The 20,117-nt window shown below is 45.5% G+C and overlaps 1 protein-coding gene across 1 annotated transcript in view; it reads right to left on the minus strand.

Annotated features, from left to right (window-relative positions):
• LOC144782986 (uncharacterized) overlaps nt 1–20,117 on the minus strand; it is a 606,463-nt gene that overhangs the window by 434,940 nt on the left and 151,406 nt on the right. Inside the window, exon 3 of the mRNA XM_078662199.1 lies at nt 8,532–8,573. Coding sequence (XP_078518325.1) covers nt 8,532–8,573 — 42 coding nt within the window. The remainder of the gene's footprint in view (nt 1–8,531; nt 8,574–20,117) is intronic.

The following is a 20,117-nucleotide window of genomic DNA, read 5'->3' on the forward strand; positions in this document are numbered from 1 at the left end:
TCACCCGTCGTAATCTAAGGGCTAAAATTGTCCCCAGGAGTTTAACCTCTACGTTCAGAAGCGATATAGGGCGCTGCGACACGCAGTCCTCTGGGGGCCTACCTTCCTTAAATATCGGGATGATTGTGGCCATGCGTAAGTCTGGTGGCAGCCTGCCCTCCTGCACTGCTCCCTCAAACAGCGTCAATAGGTGACGAGCCAGGAAGTCCGCTGTTTTTTTGAAGAATTCGGCAGGAAACCCGTTGGGGCCAGGGGATTTCCCCGGATGAAGTTTAGTCAAGGCCTCCTTAATTTCCTCTATGGTTATACCCCCCTCTAGATCCCGCTGGTCGTCATCTGGCAGAACAGGCATGTCGATTCGGGCCATGTATCGCAACGCGCCCTCTTGCGTACCCAGGTTCCCAGCCTCCTGTAGTAAGCGGCAAAGTACTGAGCTATCTGTGCGTCCGTTCGCCGCAGCTGCCCCTGTTCATCCCTCTCCTGCTCCACCCACCGGGCTTCTCTCTCTTTCCTGCTCAACCACGCCAATAGTCTCACCGATTTGTCCCCTACATCGTACAGCCTATGTAAAGTCGCAAGCGCCTGCGCTTTTGCCTCAACCGTCGCAACATCCCTGTATTGTCGCTGCGCATCCCGAAGTCGCCTAAGCGTCTGAAAGTCGTTATCGACCACATGATCGCGTTCCAGGTCCAAAATCTGGGCTTCCAGGGTCCGTACCTCCTCCTGCACATTCCTCTTTTCCCAGGCTATTCTATTCTAGGCTCTGTCCTGCAGAACCGCCTTAAGGGCTTTCCAGAGGACTACCCCATACGAGACCGAGCCCTCGTTTTCAGCTATGTAGACCTTCACATCCGCTCTTAGGCCCTTCAGTAGATCCTTATTCTGTATATCCCAAGCTGTTAGTCGCCAGTTTGTTGTCCCCCCGTGCCTGTCGCCCCCGTACCCATGTCAGGAGAGGCGAGTGGTCCGACATACCCCTTGCTTGATACTCCGCCATATCCTCCACACATAGCGCCTGCCTGGACATAAAAATGTAGTCTAGTCTGGAATACACCTTATGGGCTCCCAAGAAATACGAGTAGATGCTATCGTCTGGATGTAGCCACCTCCATACGTCCGTTAAACCCAGGGTGGAGACAGTTCGGACCAGGGAGTCGGAGTACGTCCCTAGGTCTACCTCCTGACCTATCTTGTGCAGAGGACATAACATCATTAAAGTCCCCCCACCACCTGCAAGGTCTCCGATGTGGTCAGTAAAATGTCTGTGATACCCGACAGTGTCCTGGTCTGTAGTTTTGGCGGCGCATAAATGGAAATATTAGTAAGCTCCTGTCGTCCCCAAGTTCCCCGCACCCCCTCATAAGTCCCTAGAGGGTCCGTCCAAGTCTGTGCAACCACAAAGGGAGGAGTCTTCTTAATCAGGATGGCAACCCCCCTGGAACCCATTGTATACCCCGCATGCGCCAGTACTCTGTAGGGACCCCTAGCCAGGAAACCACATTTGTTGCCTCGGAGGTGCGTCTCCTGCAACAGGACAATATCAGGCCCCACTCGTTTCACATAGGCTTGTACCAAACCCCTTTTAACTTTGTTGCCCAGCCCATTCACGTTCCAGGTGAGTATTGTAGTCCCCCCTCTAGTCTGGACCTCCGTCTCATGACTACTTAGTGATGTACAGGGCATCATACCGCAGAACTCCCAATTGCAGAGGGAGTAAAGCTCCGGGAGCCCAAGCGGGAATGACGGTCCCAATCATGACATGTTGAAACAAACCCCCCAACAAACATCCCCAACTTCAATGTTGACTCGTCTAGATCCGCTCTCCCACCCAATCCCAAGAAAAGAGTAGCTTTCCCCTCGCATCCTCCCCACCCCACCTCCCTCTCCCCTCCAGTCCCAACACCATCTTAAGACAGAGATTAGGCCTTCCAGGTGTAGGAGATCTGTCGCCCACCCAATCTGACCCCCAAGAAATCCGCTCAGAAACCGTTACCCAAGAAACCTACATATGCATACTTGCAAGCAAATTCAGACAATAAAGAAAATTAGACCAGAGAATCAAGCAAATTGTAAGGGGTTGTCCAACTTGCGTGCTCCCCGGCCACTGAGTCCATAGTCGATCAGCCCATCTCGTCCCATGTTCACAAATTAGAGTCCAGTTGGTCCCCTTGCGAAGCCCCCGCTTCCTCCACCGGGTCCTGTTCCAAAGCGTTGATCGCCACCACCAAGGGATGTAGAGATTGTCCTTCCGCGTCATCACCTTCCGAAGAAGTACCATCTGGCTCCTCCTCCTCCTCCGACCGTGCGTTCCCAGCAAGACAGTGAAACCTGGAACCCGACAGCCGGCCATGGTCCAGGGAGGCCGAGCTTCACCGTCTCCTCCGCACTGATGCTTTTACAGGATAGGGGGTAGTCATCACTGTCCTACTGCCACGCGTCTGCCTCAGTCTCTGTGGCTTTGGCAATCCCCTCGAGTTTTCCATGGGTTTTCCAGCATCCGATGCCCTCCGAGCCTCTGTCGCAAGTCTTGTCAACGGGGGGGGCTGTTCCGCGTGTAGCACACGCCGTCTGTGTGGGGGTAGGTGATATCGGCGCAATCTCCCCGCCGCTAAGGGCTAGGTCCCTAGCGCAGTCCCCACAGGAACTAGCCGCGCAGACTGCCATTGGGCTCCTAAGGATCTGACGGTGATGCAGTATTCCTCGCCAGCTTTAGACCTAGACCTCTCAGGTTGTATTATCAATAGCCTGTAGCTCACCTTTTGGGCACATTAGGTTTATATGAGCACTTTTTTCGGTCCTGAAGAATTGCCCTGCTGGGCATGAAACATGTTGACCAAGTGGAGGGTTGATATGAGGCCACACTAATAGTTACGTTGGTCCTCTGTACCCCTCCCTGCACTTTTTAACAAAGTGGCTAGCCACATGAATAAAGGTTCCCTCGTGGACTATCCAACTTTTTTTAAATTATTCACCTTTTGCTCACTACCTCACTTTTTTAAGCCTCACAAGTTTCTACATATCACGGCAAGGAACAAAAGACCTCCGCAAAAGAGTGACACTTGTTGTCACCCGTCGGGCATTGCAGCGCCGGCCCGACGTAGGAGCAGGAAGCCGATGATTTAAACAACATCTCAAGTAGGCTGAATGAGACATGTCATCCAGCTCATCAGTTGTGTGAGGCTTCCTTAGTTCCGTCAAGGAACTTGCTGACCTTCTAGCATTTCACACCCTCTTGCTGACTCTCAGCTAACTGGGAGAGAGACCTTATTACCTGTCTAACCCCAGGGGAACTGTGTACAACCTTGCTTGCTTGCGGGGGCGCTCCTCTAGCCACTGCCATGCGTCTTCCGGTTGTGTAAAGAAATATGATCGCTCCAGTGGCCTACATGTTCAAGATCCGCCCTCCACAAAGACATAGACACCCCAGTGGCTGACATTTTCAAGTCTCCTAAGAACTTGTTCTAGTGTCTGAAGTTCATTTCAACAGATAACCCCCAACTGTGGCCTGGCTCTCCAGCAGTGGTGTGCTGCTATCACCATGCGAGGCCATTTCAGGTTTTTTACATCGCCCACCTCGAGGAGATAGGTGAGCTCCACAATTACCTTGTCTGTGAAGGCCTTTAGCAGTATTGTGTGCAACCACCTCCTCACACAGCACCTCTAGCTCCAGGTTGTAAAATAATCCCTACTGGCTGCTCAATGCCAAGACGCAAACTAATGGGGGATGAGGAAGGTGGATGGCACTGGATTGATCAAGGTGCTTTGTAAGTAGTGGAGTGACCACACTACATCCCCTTCTGTGTCCTTGGTGGTTTGGACGGGGATCAGGATGATACTGTGTTGATACATCTTAGGTGCATGATTCTGTGTCCAAGCCCACTGATTTGCCAGGAAGACGATTTACTCTTCTCTGTACTACACAGGACTTGTTTGCAGTTACTTCACAGTTTTCGTACATGCACAGTAATATTACGAGTGGAATTAGTGCATGCCCCACTTCCACACCAGTTAATGAATACAGCAAAGCATTTTGTTTGCCGTAATTGTGCTATGTAACACTACAGCCTCTGATTATCAACTTTCACCTAATCCATAACTTCCCTTTCTACTGGGTCCTCAAGAAGGGACAACTAAAATGTATTGTGAGGGTGACAGTTCTGGCCATTTAATATGTTTTCTTACTGATTCAAATACATGATATGATTACAGTGATCCTATCCAGTCCATTTGGTGGTGGCAGCTCCCTTTTTCCTCCGCTTTGCTTGTGGCCATAATTTCGAACAGTACATATATGAAAAAGCTATTGAATGAATTTAATCATGCAAAGATCGTTTTTTTAAAACTTGGTGCATTTTACTCTGTTAATCTTTTTTGTTGTGCAGGACTATTGCGGGGGTATTTTAAATCCTTCACTTGCTCTCTAAAGCCTCTCCTGGCCCCTCTCACCTCGGCTGGTGCTCCGGTCGTGGCGAGGGTTGGCGGCCATCTTACAAGTAGTCCTTCTCTCCAGCAGAACTGGTGGCAGCGTTCTAGCTGGGGGAGAGAGGACTCGGTATAAATTTAGTATGCCTTCATCAGCGCGCAGCGGTCGCGCATTAGGCGCGCCGAAGGTGCGCCAAAGGTTAGCCCGTCTGCGCCCGTCCGCGCCTCGGACGCGGCGAACGCAAGACGGGCTACCTTACAGAGGGGGAGGACTGACAATACCGTGATTGGGTTTACTCGATCGAGTCTGCTGGCGTTGCGCCCGCCGCCTGTTGTGGGATTATCCTGTGTTAAAATAGATCCTGCTAATCTTAACCCTTGCTCTGCTTGTGGTTTTTCATGCAGTATTAACGAGATTACTCCATCGGATCCTACTTTAGACCTAGGGTCTATCTCGGCTGCTTTAATTAATGCCCGCTCAATGTGTAAACACACTGCAGAAATTTTTTCTCTCTTGGAAGAGGGTTCATTGGACCTGCTGTTTATTACAGAAACATGGCTTAACAGCTCTTGTGCTCCCGATATTGAACTGGCCATTCCCAGAGGGTTTAAAATACGGAGGAAAGATAGAGCCAGTGGCAGAGGAGGTGGTGTTGCCGTTATCTTCAGGGAGGCTTGGGTCATAAATATTGAAAATACGGATGCTATAGCGGAGGGGGAGGTTATGAATTTCTCTTTAATTTTGTCCCCTCATTTTACACTGGGTGGCTCTCTCATCTATCGACCGCCAGGCCCTTCAGGCCCTTTTCTTAAAGCCCTTCTGGAGACTTTGGTTCCCCGAGCAGTGAGGTTTTCACGTTTTCTTTTGCTTGGTGACCTTAACATCCACGTTGATTGCCCTGCTCTTCAGGAAAGTAAGATTTTACTTGACTCCTTTGACATGGCTTCATTAACCCAATGGGTGTCCTTCCCCACTCATTTGGGGGGGCACACTCTAGATGTTATATGTTCCAACTTTCCTTTGAAGGTAGATGTTCCTCAAACTTTGACTTGGACTGATCATGGGCTGATTAGATTTACTTGGTCGGCCATGAAAGAAATGCCCAAGTCTGGTCGGAACATGCTCCCCCCGAAGATCAATGTAGGCAATTTTATTGCCTGGCTTGATCAAAATAGACCTAGCCTGGGTACGGAATTGGATTCGGCCCTTAAGGCGTTCGACGGGTGGCTGAGAGCGGGGATCTCCGCCTCATCGAAAGGGTCTAAATCAGCTAGAGATAGGTCGACCCCCTCGCAGACTTGGTATTCGCCTCAATTACGAATACTTAAGCTTGCTTGTAAGAAACTGGAGCGAGTGTGGCGGACAGCGTATTGCCCCCAAGCCAAGGTAGTTTTCCGTACAGCTCAGAGGGAGTATTATGCTAGCATTAAACAGGCTAAATCGGAATATTTCGCCAGAAGAATTGAGATGGCTAATAACAATAGTCGGGAAATCTTTTCCATTGTCAGGAGCTTTCTCTCTCCTTGCGCCGAACAAATTGCGGTGAAGCCTTCTACCGAATGGTGTGAGAATCTCTCCTTGTTTTTCCTAACAAAAATTGCTATTATACAGCAAAGTCTTAGAGTGGTTACGGGCGAGAATAGGATTGGTGATATTATTAGACCTATAGTACCACCTATTCATATCATGGACAGATTTACCCCCCCCCCCCTCAGTGGATGACACCCTGTCTGTGATTAAGTCTCTGAGATCTGGTGCCCCTGATGATATATGTCCAGCTCGGGTGTTGGCGGCAGCTGCTGAATCAGTGGCATCGGAGGCTGCGCAAATAATTGGCCTTTCTTTTAATACTTCTGAGGTGCCCTTGGAATGGAAACAGGCAAAGCTTCTTCCCCTTTTGAAGAAGACGGGGGCTGACCCTGATTTACCGGGCAACTACAGACCCATTTCCCTGCTTCCAGCCATGGCTAAAATTGGAGAGAAACTTGCCTTTCGTCAGCTGAATGCCTTTGTGGAATCCTCGGAGGCCCTCCATCCTGCCCAGTCGGGCTTTCGTGCAGCACATAGCATGGAGTCAGCTCTGGTGGAGATCACGGAGGCAATCAGGCAGTGTTTGGACAGTGGCGGCAGAGCAGCTCTAATTTTATTGGACCTCTCTGCCGCATTTGACACTGTCCCGCACCCACTTCTTCTGACTAGATTGGCTGAGATTGGGGTGCTGGGGTCTGCATTAGAATGGGTGAAATCTTTTCTGTCCGACAGGTCTCAGCAGGTTTGGGTTCCCCCTTTTTCCTCTTCGGTTAAGCCACTTATTACAGGGGTCCCCCAGGGGTCTACTTTGAGCCCCCTACTTTTTAATGTGTACCTTACTCCGCTTATAGTGCTGGCGGAACAAATGGGGGCCAAAATTATCGCGTATGCAGATGATACGCAGTTATTATTTACATGGCCTGATACAGCACTCAACACGGAGGTCATTCGGTCTTGTCTTTCTTCGGTTTTTAATTGGTTGGCTGCAGCTCAATTGAAATGCAACGAAGACAAAACTGAAATTCTACTGTATGGACATTTTCCACCTAATTTCAGAGAACTACTGTGGCCCTCAGATTTTCCCCTGCCAAGCTCAGTTACCATCCCGGCTAAGAACCTGGGAGTTTGGTTTGGAGAGGATCTGAGATTCGAGGCACACATACAAAAACTTACCGGGGTGTGCTTCGGATCCCTTAGGGCCATGCGAAAGTTCTTCCCTTATCTTGTCGCCAGATTACAGATCATCCAAAATGCGACGGCAAGACTTTTGTGCAATGTGCCTAGCAGAGAGAGCGTACGCAGTCATCTGAAGGAATTACACTGGCTGCCGGTGTCTCAAAGGATTACTTTTAAAATCCTAACATTTGCATTCAAAGCAGTTAACGATCTTGGGCCTGCTTACCTGAAAAAAAGATTCAGCCGGTATATTCCTACTCGATCTTTACGTTCAGCGGATGGGAATTTTCTGAAGATACCCCGCTTTCGGCGCGCTCGCCTTGGCGGCCAGTCAATTGCCGTCCTGGCAGCTTCAGCCTGGAACACTCTGCCGCTGTTCTTGAGATCGATGCAGAACTTTGTCCCTTTTAAGAAAGCTTTGAAAACGCACCTTTTTAGATCTGCGTTTTAGTTCTCTGACCACTTTCTGTCTTTTTTGGCCACATGCTTGTTCTTCTCTTTTTCTCGCGCCAGGATACTCTGGTAGTAATAGAGCGCGTTATAAAACTGCTTAAATTAAATTATTCAAGAACTCCTTTTGAATGATTGAAGTGTTTTATATAATTAACCGAGATACTTACCAAGGTATCATTTGTATTCTACTTGCAGCTTTGTAAGCTAGTGTATTGTTGATCATAATGTGAACCAGTTATAGCTGCAAAGGCATCTACAAGCATTCCCCTCAGCTCCCAGTGCCTTATTTAGAGTTTGGTGGACTGAGTACTCCATCACAGACATGCCAGTTGTCCCGTCCATTGTAATGCAAGTTTTGATGGAGTATGCAGCCCCCCAAACTCTAAATAAGGCTCTTCGATTCTAGAAGTAAACGTCCCCAGTTGTACAAAGAAAATGCAAGTTCTTTAGGTGGGGAAACCCTTGAAATTAACATGCAATACTGTTTTGACAGACATTCTCCCACGTTCCCATGCTTGTGGTATACAAGTGCTCATGAAAAGCACACACTTAGGGATTAACAAAGTCTCCTGAGGAAGTGGTCTGCTGAAAGCGCACATAGATCTACATTAAACTGTATGGGGTGCACAGACAGTGTGCATACCCACCAGGTATGCATGCTCAGAAGAAGTGTTCTATTTTAGGGTACACACAAAGGTTCTTCGTGAATGCCCTTCTGAACAATATATATTTCTGGAGTAGTCAAGATCCTGGAGTTGAATTACACTCATGTAGTGCATAGGCTCAGGGAACATGCATGCTCTTAGAGTGTAATCATTCCTGTTGTACACAGGCACCTGGACTGCGTAAGGTTCTATACTAGTGGATAATTCATCATTTCAAACAAACAAAAATAGAAAAAAAGGTTCATCTAATGAAGAGCACCAAAAACAGAGAGGGTTGTTCATACTCTACTGCGTGCTCGTCCTCTTCCATCAGGCACTCGGCTGACCTGCATGAAAAACAAAGGTTATATTTAGAGCTATAATACTAAATTATTATTCACAGTTTTAACTTTAACATTCCTTTATATGTAATTGTAATAGGTCGCACTGCTGAATAAAAGCAAAGAGATTAGTTGCTTTAGAAAACACTACCTTCTCATTCCAAAGAATCTCCAAATCAGAGACACAATAGGCCCGATTACAATAAGACATGGTAATACAGACGATGGTGCCTTCACATAGTAATTGTACATGTTCATATCTGGTATGGGGACTAACATAGGAAAAGCAGTGTTACTTCACAGTTGTATGCATGTTTGGCTAAATTCTGGCCCACTTCCTGGGCATATTTCCACATGCTTTTTGCTGGTGACCATGTTCCTGAAAGTAGTGGAATCCAATGTTGGTAAAATACAAGCGTATTTGTGAGTTATATTAATATGGGAAAAAACCGAAGGGAGTAGGTGGGGTATATTATGTTTACTAGTTGATAAAAAAGGTTATCTCTTCCATTGACTAATTCATTGCCTTTTAAAAAAAGATACAGACCTCATCAGAAACACAGTCCCAGGGACTGTCTTTTTATATAAATATTTTTATTAGCTTTTCACCAAAAACCACATCTCAATGAACTTACATTGCAATTCAAATATCATATTTCCAATCATAGCAGCACAGACCAAACTTCCCACACACAGGTCTTTCTGCCATGGTCCTATTCCCCACTGGAGCGTGAGGACTAGTTAGGATTCCCCTGCCCACCCAAATGTCCATAATGATTACCCATTGACCCCCAGATCCGTAAGAATTTGGCATTACAGTATTGTGGCCTATAAACTGCTTCTTCTGCAATGGAGCACTGGTCCATATCCCTAACCCAGCCCGCCCTCGTTGGGGCCTCTTTATATCTCCACTTTTTTTATTATATCTCACTTAACTACAAGAAGCCCTGCACCTACTAAAGAAGGGGCAACAAACAAAGCTTCCTATTCTTCATTGATGCCCAGCAGAGTAACCTTGTGTTCTAAGGGAATGTGTTGCCCAAGGACTTTTCCAGGGACCGGTAAATGAGCTCTCAGCAGTGCTCAATTAAGTGGCATTCCCAAGTTATGTGCATCAGTATGTCTTCAGTATGGTAACACCTGTTTAGGCCTGGACAGAACTCACAGAGTTCTGCTATGTGAAAATCTGCGGAGTAGCCCAAAAACTCTGCGCAATTCCACGGAATTCCATGGATGGGCAGAGTGGCTAAACGTGCCTGTTCGCACTATGTTTTTGACATTCTTGCACTGGAAACTGTACATTAACGGCCGGCCCCACAAGGTTCACATTTTGTTTTCTGGTCTGTGCATGGTTTTTAATCCACCCTTAATCTTTTCAATTTTCCCTCTACCTGACTCATCCACCTGTCATTTTCTTTTCTTATATCAGTGTGTGTCTTTGTGTTTGTGTATTTTACATAGTTTTTCCTTTTTTCTTTCCTTTTCTTATTTATTGTCTTGTGTTGGGGGAGGGTGTGCTGGTATGTGCGCCACAACACTCAAGTCCAGGGCACCCACCAGCAGTTGACGCATTGAGATTGAGGCCCCTGTGAGTAATTATTTGTTGTGTTTATGTTCTACAATGCTAAAAGAAATATCAAATAGCATGCTGCTGACCCTCAGAGGTAAGTTACGTTTACATTATGAAAATTATGTGACCCAGTTGCTAGTAAGGTGCTCAAAGCTACCTAATGTTAATGTTATGTTAATGTTATCTGTACTCATGAAGCGCACTGTGACCCAACAGGTATCCTGGCGCTGAGAAACATGTAATCTACCAACATAAATACAAAAGAGAACAGCCACGCTGCATTAGAGGCAAATAAGGACTGATATTATACTCTGTGGTAAAGGCAAGTCTTTATTTTCTTTCTAAACTGCAGCAGATCTTCCATCTGCCTGAGGTCCATGGGAAGGCTATTCCAAAGCTGTGCTGCTGCGGTGCTAAAAGCTCTTCCCCCTGATGTTGCTCTTCTAGTCCTTGGCACTTTCACCAATTTGGTACTCGTCAGTGCTAGCTTGGTCAAATATTGAAGAAGAAGTCTTGCAGACTCCTCTGTTCTGTCACTAAGATAGTGATTTCAGTAAGTTAGCATTCTCTTTCACTTTCTTTATGTAGCTTGACAAATCTCAATCAATCACACAGTGAAAGTGATGTGTAGTATGCATCAATACACTGAAAAAAGGGAGACTGAGTTGGCTCACCAAAGGGTTGAGAAATGAGAATGAGATGAGAATGAAAGATCATTTGTTGCAATGCACTAGTCCAAATGTAGTTTAGGTTTAGGAAATATGGAATAAGGCTTCCAATGAATAGGATGGTCAACTCGATAGACACTAGTACTATAGACGATCTGATATAGAAAAGTACAATGTTACTGTGTTTTCCTGTCAAAATATCTTTGGGGAGATTAACTGTACCACTAACCTATTTTTTTATCTTCTTTATTTCTTACATCAGAACTTAAGTGCAAGAAGAGGGATAGTTCTGAGATGGGTCATGCAGCCAGGGATGCCACCACCAATATCGCGGCTGATATTTCTGTTGTTCTCAGCAAGTCCTGGCATTATCATTATTTCATCAACTTTTACCTCTGCCCACTATTAGAATGATTTAAATGTTGCCTCTTTTAATACCGTCTCTTTTTTTAGCTCCCCTATTGAATGTATATTAACTTCTTGTTATCCTTGCATTATCCTTTTTTTTCTATATTTCATGTTTTTCTAGCTGACTTCCTCCTGTCTGTACTAGTATGTAGTTTTCCTATGCTTTTTCAGTAAGCTTTCATTCTCCCCTAGAGATCTTGTTGTAGTGTAAAACTAAGAGAACAGATTTTTGGTACTTACTGTGAAGATTGCAGGCCCAAGAAAGCTAGCATTATTCATCCTGCATGTTTGATGAGCAGGCTTTCTTTTTTTTGCTCATTCTCAAACAGTTAGAACTAGAGAGTGGTCACGGTCATGGTTGACCCCCCCATGGTGTGCTATACATTATTTATTGATACAGTATATCAGCAGTTTCCATGACAGTGCAGCATCGCAGGAAAGTATGAGGTCCCCTCTGTTGATCCCTGCACCTGGTGGCAGGCACCTTGGGGTGCCGGCCACAGGGTGCAGGGATGAACTGCATCCCTGCTGTACACAATGCAGGCATGCCTTCCGCTCAGAATGCATGCTTCCATTGTGAAGCATACGAATGCGACTTAACAGGGTTAGGTCGCATCATACTTGCAGGGCCGTAACCGAAGACAGCAGGTCGGACGGTTACGGCTCCTGACCGATGTCGGACGTACCTGAGTCTTAGCTGGCATCTAAAAATGTGTAATATTTTTTTTAGCCATAAAGACCACCAGTGCTGGGTACCATCGCCAGTCTGCAGGTGTTTGGAGGGGGAAACACAGTGGCGGCAGGGATGGGTGGTGGCAAGTCACACTGATTGCTTTTGACAATTACTTTTATACTCACTGCAAGAGTATTGTGATTCATGACCCCATCTGCTTTAGCAGCTACAGAGGTGGTCAAGTCCTTATGACTCTTCTATCTGCAACTCAGCGAACAAAAGCTCATAATAAATACTAACAAGCATTTGCAATGCAATCGGTCACGCCTTTGGGACCTTATATGTACTTAGCTATGCAGCACATTAGGCTGGGTGGTGAAACATCTACTGTTCTTTAACATAGAGGGAAAGTAAGTACCAAACTGCGTGCCACCCCAGGTATGGGAACACATGGGGAGAAATATTGCCTTTCAGTTGAAAATGGTATATTCCAAAGCTCTGTTTTTTATATAAAATCAGGGCCTTCGGTGGTTATATCACTGAAAATACAAGATTTGAAAAAAATATTATTGTCTACGGGTGCTGGTGGAAGACAATTTCTATGGACTGGAATCTAGAGAATGCTAAAGGGATTCTAGTATTTTACTGACCTCTGCTGGTCGTTTTCTTTTTTCTTTTTTTTGTCCTCATTTCACCTTAAGCATCTGCAATTTTCGCATAAGGATCAACTACCAAGCTAGGCGCCCTGGATCCATGCTCTTGCATTCGCTGTTAGGCTGACCAGGCCAGCTTCTTTTGTGCGACGCTTGGTGTAATCATTGGACCGTAGGAAGTGATACCAACCTCATTTCTGTACCCCAGCTAGTTAATGGTACCCAGATGTTCCCCTCCCCTTGGGCCAGTCTCGCCATACTCAATACTGCTCTCAGCTAGATCTCATAGAGCGGAGGCTCGGGGTCTTTCCACAACCTGCAGATCTCTCTGCGGGCCACTAATATCAAGCAGAGAAGTAACCCAATTGATTTATTAGACAGTTGATTTGTAGGGTCATTTTCAATACCAAAAACAACTAAAGACAAAGTAAGACTGATTTTAACTTTAAAAAGTCCCTCCAATGCCCCCTCAACATTCTCCCAGAAGACCTTTAGGTGTACACATTCAAAAAACATATGTAAGTCGTCGGCCTCCCTCAGACCACACCTCGGGCACTTTGGAGCTGAATTTGGAGCAAACCTAGCAATCTTCTGTGGTGTATAGTATAATCTATTTACCACAAAGAAATGATTTTTCTTTAAAGAAGCTGACTTAACGTATTTATATAGATTATGAAGGGAAGAGAGAAACAAATCGGCAGAGGCATTTTCCAGGATTGAGGAATTCCATACTGTGTAGGGAGGGGGGAGATCTAGAACCTCTGCATCGATTAAAGCCCTGTACCACAGCCCTACCTCCTTTTTTATGGGGTTTACATTTTGAAGTGTGTTTTCGATCTCCCAGTTTCCACCTATAAGGTCACTCTCAGCAGCAAACCAGGAACATATTTGCAAATATTTGAAGCGGGAGAAATTGTCCCCTATTTTCCCCTTTAACATCTCCCATGGATGAACTCCATCCGAGGATATCAAATCGGACCAGGTAGTAATTCCCGTCCTCCTTATAGGGATAGCCAAGATATCATTCAGGCAGGCGGGCAGCCCTGGGGAGTCCCAAATAGGGGCTAAATCAGAGTAATATCTAATTCCCCACTTCTTCTTCAAATTTTGCCATATTATGAGAGCGGACCTTATTACTTTTAATCATACCTTTTTGAAAAATCTGGGAGCTCCAAATTTATATAAAAACCCCATATTGCCTCCCTCAAAATAGACCATGGCATTCAAGATCTTCCCCCAATTAGAGCCGGAAGGACTAGAAAGAAGGCAGACTAACTTGAAGAAAGTGTCTAAAGAAATCCATCATCTCTTCTTGAAATGGCAGAATCTCCCCCTTTCTATCTTCGGCAGATTAACCTGGTCAAAATGGTTATACTGGCAAAGTTGAAGTATCTGTTTGGGGCTGTCCCACTAGACTTTCCTGGAACATTTTGGGGCAAAATCCAAAGTATGATTGGGAGCCCCAAATACTTAAACTTAAACTCCCCACAGTGCCTCCCAGAATAGCCCTCAACGCCCCAACACATAATCTCAGTCTTAGATGGATTGACCGAGTATCCAGAGTAAAGGCCAAACTCAACCAAGGTGTCCTCCACCCTGGGGAACACCTCTGCTGGGTTGTTGGTGTATACCAGCAGGTCATCAGAGTAAAGGGCCAGCTTACACTTATAGTCAGATATCTGAAATGGGGTGATCTGTTCGTCAAATCTCAAGGCTTGAGCCAGGGGCTCAATATAGATGTTGAACAGCAGGGGTGAAATAGGACACCCCTGTCGTTTTCCCCTTTCAATACTAAAACTTGGTGTCAATAAGCCATTAAGAAGAATAACAGCGGAGGCCCCCACATACCATCTAATAAGTGTATTGATAAACAGAGGACCGAAGCCCATTACTTATAAGGTCTCCCAGAGAATCAACCAATTAACACGATCAAATGCCTTGGCGGCTTCATAGGCAGCCACCGCCAAGGGTTCCGACCGTGCCACCGCCAGATCAATACTCCCAATTAACTATAAGGTTTGCTCCTGAATGTACCGTCCCAGCAGGAAGCCCTTTTGGTCTTCATTAATCAATTAGGGCGCTACACTTGCCAACCTCCCTGCCAGAATGCTAGTATAGATCTTATAATCTGCATTCAGGAGGGATATTGGTCTATACGAGTCGGCTCGGAGGGGGTCTATACCAGGCTTCAGAATTAGCACTATTATTGCTTCCTTCCATGACGGGGGGATCCTGCCTTCAGGGCTATAGATAAAATTAAACAACTCTCTGAGTCTAGGCACTATCGCATCTTCCAAAATCTTATACACCTCCCCCGGAAGTGCATCTGTCCCTGCCACCTTATTATTTTTAATCTTCTTAAGACAGCTTTTTATTTCTTTGTCAGAAATTGGGGCTTCTAGCAGGTCCCGGCCTTCCCTTGACAAACTAGATAACACTTTGGTTTTAAGCCAATCATGGATTGAATCTGTGGGAGGGGCCCTGTCTTCCTTATATAGCTTTGAAAATAAGTACAGAACGCACCTCTGCATATCTTCCTGAAGACAAGATGTCTTACTACTCTCATCCATATATAGCTTGTTGATGTTGTTCCTCGCTCTATCGGCTTTGATCTTCCGTGCAAGGGTGGCTCCTGCCTTTTCGCCATATTCATAATTTTCCATTTTATGAACTGCCCATTGGGCCCTCAGTTTTTGATCTAATTTATCCCTAAATGCCAAGTGATGGTGCTCCAAATCCTTAAGAATTTGTGGCAATTGATCAGGTAAGCAGCTGGATCTTGCCTTTTCTAGCCTGGATACCTCCTTCTCCACCTTCTTAAATTCTGACATCTCTTCCCTGTTTTTGGAGCATATCCAACTATGAAGCACTCACCGGATATGGGCCTTAAACGCATCCTAAACAAACTCAAGGGATGTTGAACCCAAATTCTAGGTGAAGTACTCCACAGTCGATATTTTGATGAATCTTCTTAACTCCTCATTTAATAACATTGCCCTTTTCAGAGTCCACCTTGGGGCAACTTTCGGATTCCCACTTTGATACAAAAAAGTTATTGGGGCATGGTCGGATAAAATAGAAGGCAGGATAGAGATATCTACCAAATACTCTAAAGATGACATATCTGTAAGAATGTAATCTAATCTAGAAGAGTGGCCATACTTTTTACTAAAAAAAGTGAAACCTGGTTCACCATCCTTCTTCGAACTCCATAGGTCTACTAACCCAATCTTGTGCATCAGGTTAATCATCGTCCGACGTGTACGCTGAGCTGCCATATACCGGCTACGGTTAGACCTATCTTTAGAGGGATTAAGGAGGACATTAATGTCCCCACCAATTATTATTGGGACAGTGACTTCTGCAAGTTTGGCCTGTACTCTAAGAAGATATGTCGGATCGTCGATGTTAGGGCCATAGTAGGACACTATGGCGAGTTCCACTCCCCCTATCACTACCTGCACCAAGATCCACCGCCCAGATTGATCAGTTAACGTAGCCTTTATGGTGCTTCCTAGGTTAGATCTAAACAGAACCGCTACACCCTTACTGTGTATTGTTTGGTCTGAGCAACAGAAGCTCGCCACCCACTTATATTTACTAAAAGTAACTCTAGATTCAAGATAACTCAAGTGGGTTTCTTGTAGCAGGATAACCTGTGCAGAGGATTGCTCCAGATGTTTCATAATTAACCTCTGTCTTCGGGGGCATCGCAGTCCATTAACGTTCCAAGATAGGAATTTTATGTAATTAGATGTCATTCTATACCAGGTTTCCCTCCAAAGTTAGACAGACTAGAGAGGCATTTACACTTAAGCTTATCGTGAAAAAGAGGAATTTTGTTTGTAGATTTTTTCCCACTGCAGCCCCACCCGTGCTCCCCCTGACAACCACCCGCCCTCCCCCCGCGACCCCCTTCAACCATCTACACCCAAGGGGAACCCTCCCTTTTTTCCCGGGCATATGCCCTTGGGCAGAAGCACCCCAGATGTAGTTGTAAACAAATACTGCTAAGTTTAATAGACTGACTTCTTTCCTGCACAGCATACTTCCACTTACTATTTCCAAATCAACTCGCCCTATTTTGTTTTATCCACCTTATGTTATCCTTTTCCCTTCTTCTTTTTTCTTTTCAATATTCTATGTCGAGCGGGCCCTATACTGGTTATACCCGCTGATTACACCTTACTGACACATCCACTTCCACCACTGCTTCCACCCCCGCATTCCTCCTTAATTTTCTCTATTAAGGAATCGACTTCATCAAGATGTCTCATGCTATACATGTGATTATTCCACATGATGCGCAATGACGCGGGAAATCTCAATTGGGACTTGGCTCCCAGCGTATTCAGTATCGTCATTCTCTTCCCCAGTTCCCACTGCTTATTGGCGGTGATATGACAGACATCTGAATGAATTGAGAAAGAGAAACCAGTTGAAAAAGAGCTGCACTTTAACTGACCAGCTTTCAGAGCGAGAGACAAGATCCTCTCCTTAGTGGTATACGTTAGGAAGTTCACAAGAATTTTTCTAGGACGCTCTCTTCCTTGAACCCTCCTAAATGGATCACGATGTACCCTCTGAATGTCCATGCTCAAGTCCAGGCCTACATCTTCAGAGTCTTTCAGAATAGTAGCTTTCAGAAGGGAGACGACAAAGTTCTTAATATCGCTCCCTTCCAGATCTTCCGGTACATTTAAAATTTTCAGGTTATTCTTCCTGGAATGATTTTCCAGCCGCTCTATGTCGTCTTTCAAGTCCTGATTTTGCTTGGCCATTTTACTCATTGAAGCCACAGACCCATTCAAAGCATCCTTAATTTTTGGTAGTTCTGCCTCAATGGCATCCGTTCTTTTTGAAACCTCCTCTACTTTCTGAGCAAGCACCTCACAGGAGGCCTGAATAGCTGCCTGATTGGCCTCTGAGACCGTGAACCTCCTACCAATATCATCTCTCAAACTTAACAAGATATCAGCCAGTGACCCAGGAGACCCAGATGTACCTGCAGGCCCAGTTGCAGACTGGGCAGACGGGGAGGACGGCTAGGATAACAAAGAAGACTGCTGGAGTGGCTCAGGGGTTCCAAGCATCTGAGGCCGAGATTGAAATTCCAGCACTTTCACTGAAATCGCAATAGAGGCGTCTTCCCGATCTGTGCTCTGAATCTCCAATGCTGAAAAGCTATTTGATAGTTCCACAGATGGGTGGATAGCTGCTGAGTGGCCCTGTGTGGGCAGATTCTTCACAGTAACAGGGGGGTCGGTGGAGTGCTGGGGACTCAAATCCCTAACCACTAGGCTTGCTGTGGAGATAGTGGTTAAAGTTGTAGTGGTTGTAGCGGCAATATCAGGGGGGGTGACATTTGTGATGTAGTACATTATTTATTACTCATCTGCCTCTTTGGAGTCAGAGTAGAATCAAAAGGCATTTGGAGAAGGGCAGAGCCATTGGAATAAAAGTAAGCTAATTGTCCATTACAGGTGCCCCACCTACAGGCTGCAGAGAGTAGCAAAGTCCCTGCCACACTGGCTAGCATGCCTCCATTAATTTAGCACAACAACTTGTACTCCATTGTGCATAATGCCTTACTCATTAATAGGAGGTCATTTATTTGTATTTTTCTACACTTAGGGGGTCATTAGGATGGTGGGTAGACTGTGTCCGCCTGCCATCCTTTCGTGGAACGGGACCGCCCGCCATTGGTGCAGGGGTCCCGTTGGTGACATTAGGATGCGCCTGCCACACTGGCGGGCGCATCCTGCATTCTTGACATTGCGGCGGGGGGTGCTCTCATGCAGTTCCATGCACAACGTGGCAGGCACCGCACGATGCCTGCCATGTTGTGCATGGAACTGCAGGGGGTACCATAGGTACCCCCCATGTGCACCCCTCAACCCCCAGAATCTCTGGGGGCCTGCTATGGGCCCCCAGTGGTGAAAACAGCCTTTGCCGCCACAGAAAGGCAACACCCCGCCTGCATACTAATATGGATGGCGGTGTCTATCAGACACCGCCACCATATAAACTGCTTTTCCACCCGGTACGTAATGGGGCGGATTGCCTACTGGCGGAAAACCGGCGGAAGGTCTTCCCGTCCGCCGGGGTCCCCCCGCTATGGTAATGTGGCGAGGGAATTCTTATGCAGGCAGTGGTTTTTTTGCGGGTGGATCGCCACCGCCATGCGGGCGGTGGCGATCCACCTGATATCTTAATGAGCCCCTAAGTGTTCTTTTAGTTTTTACTAGGAGAGCCTTTAAAAGAAAAGAAATCACTTGTTTTTTAATCCGGTGTTATGTTTTTCAGCCCTAATTCTTTTCCAATCAAACAAGCTTTATTCGAAAAATAGTCATAAAAGCACATAAAAACATTTATATACATATAGATACATTTTAAAAGAGACCATGACGAAGTACTAAAATAAGCTTATTTGACAGTGAACAATTATATACATCATTAGATATAACAATAATTCATTATTTACTGGAGCAATCACTGTAGCTATTAGACCAATCCCAGCACATAAAGTCTCGGTTCAGGAAACACTGTAGGTAAGAGTTAATGCAGCAACAGTATGATCACATGTTCTGGAAAGTGTTTGAATTCATCATTGCAAGCACAATTTAATCAGTGCTTGATTTCGTCCTGATTATCCACATCCACCTGAGATATTTTGCAACTGCTATAGAAGTAGGGGGTGTGGTATTGGTGCATAGGATTCTTTCCGCTACTATACTACTTTTTGTCCCCCTGGTCTTACATATACGGCTTAGCCAAACCCTTTGTGGCACGTCATAAGCTGGGCAAATAAATAGCATATGTGCAGCTGATTCATTACATGCCTGACAGCTGGGGCACCTACTATCACCAGTTTTGTACCACCTTGATGTAAAAGACCCTAGGGGCAGGGAGCCTACTCTCAACTAAAAAACAGCTTCCTGCCCAGTGGTTTGATGATAGAATCCCAATTTGGTTCCAAACACAGGGTAAGTTTAAAATCCAGGAATCTTCCTGATAATGAGGAGGAGTCACTAGCTGTTAATTTGTTAAGTACGACCATTTCCCAATACCTAGCTTTCAAAACCTTTATTGAGGGAAAGCATTCTGTGGCGGGGTCCTCCTAAAGCATCAACATACCGATTTTAGCTAGGATGTCCTTAATACTTCGAAGCCAGGCAATTTTATGGAAAGTTTCAGATTTTTCCTACATCTGCAAACCCAGCAGCGTATGGTGCCAATTCAGGCGTAGTCCACAGTCTACGCCAATATAACACAACACGTAGCTTTACAATATCAGAAAGGGGGTATTTCCCAAGATCATAGCACAACGGGCAGAATGTCTGACAAAATATAGAAAGACAAAATATCGACCTACAAAAAATTCGGAGCAAAAATATCATTGTCAACAATATCGACATCCTATCTACAACATGGTAAGTACAAAAATATCAAAAAAGATCTCGATGTCAAAAATATTGTTTTTTTTTAAATATTGTATTTTTAATTAAACAAATATGTAAATAATACTTAAAAATATAATAAACATAGTTTACAATATTTTATAATGTTTAAAATGAA

The sequence above is a fragment of the Lissotriton helveticus genome, chromosome 9, assembly GCF_964261635.1.
Source record: "Lissotriton helveticus chromosome 9, aLisHel1.1, whole genome shotgun sequence".
Taxonomy (NCBI): domain Eukaryota; kingdom Metazoa; phylum Chordata; class Amphibia; order Caudata; family Salamandridae; genus Lissotriton; species Lissotriton helveticus.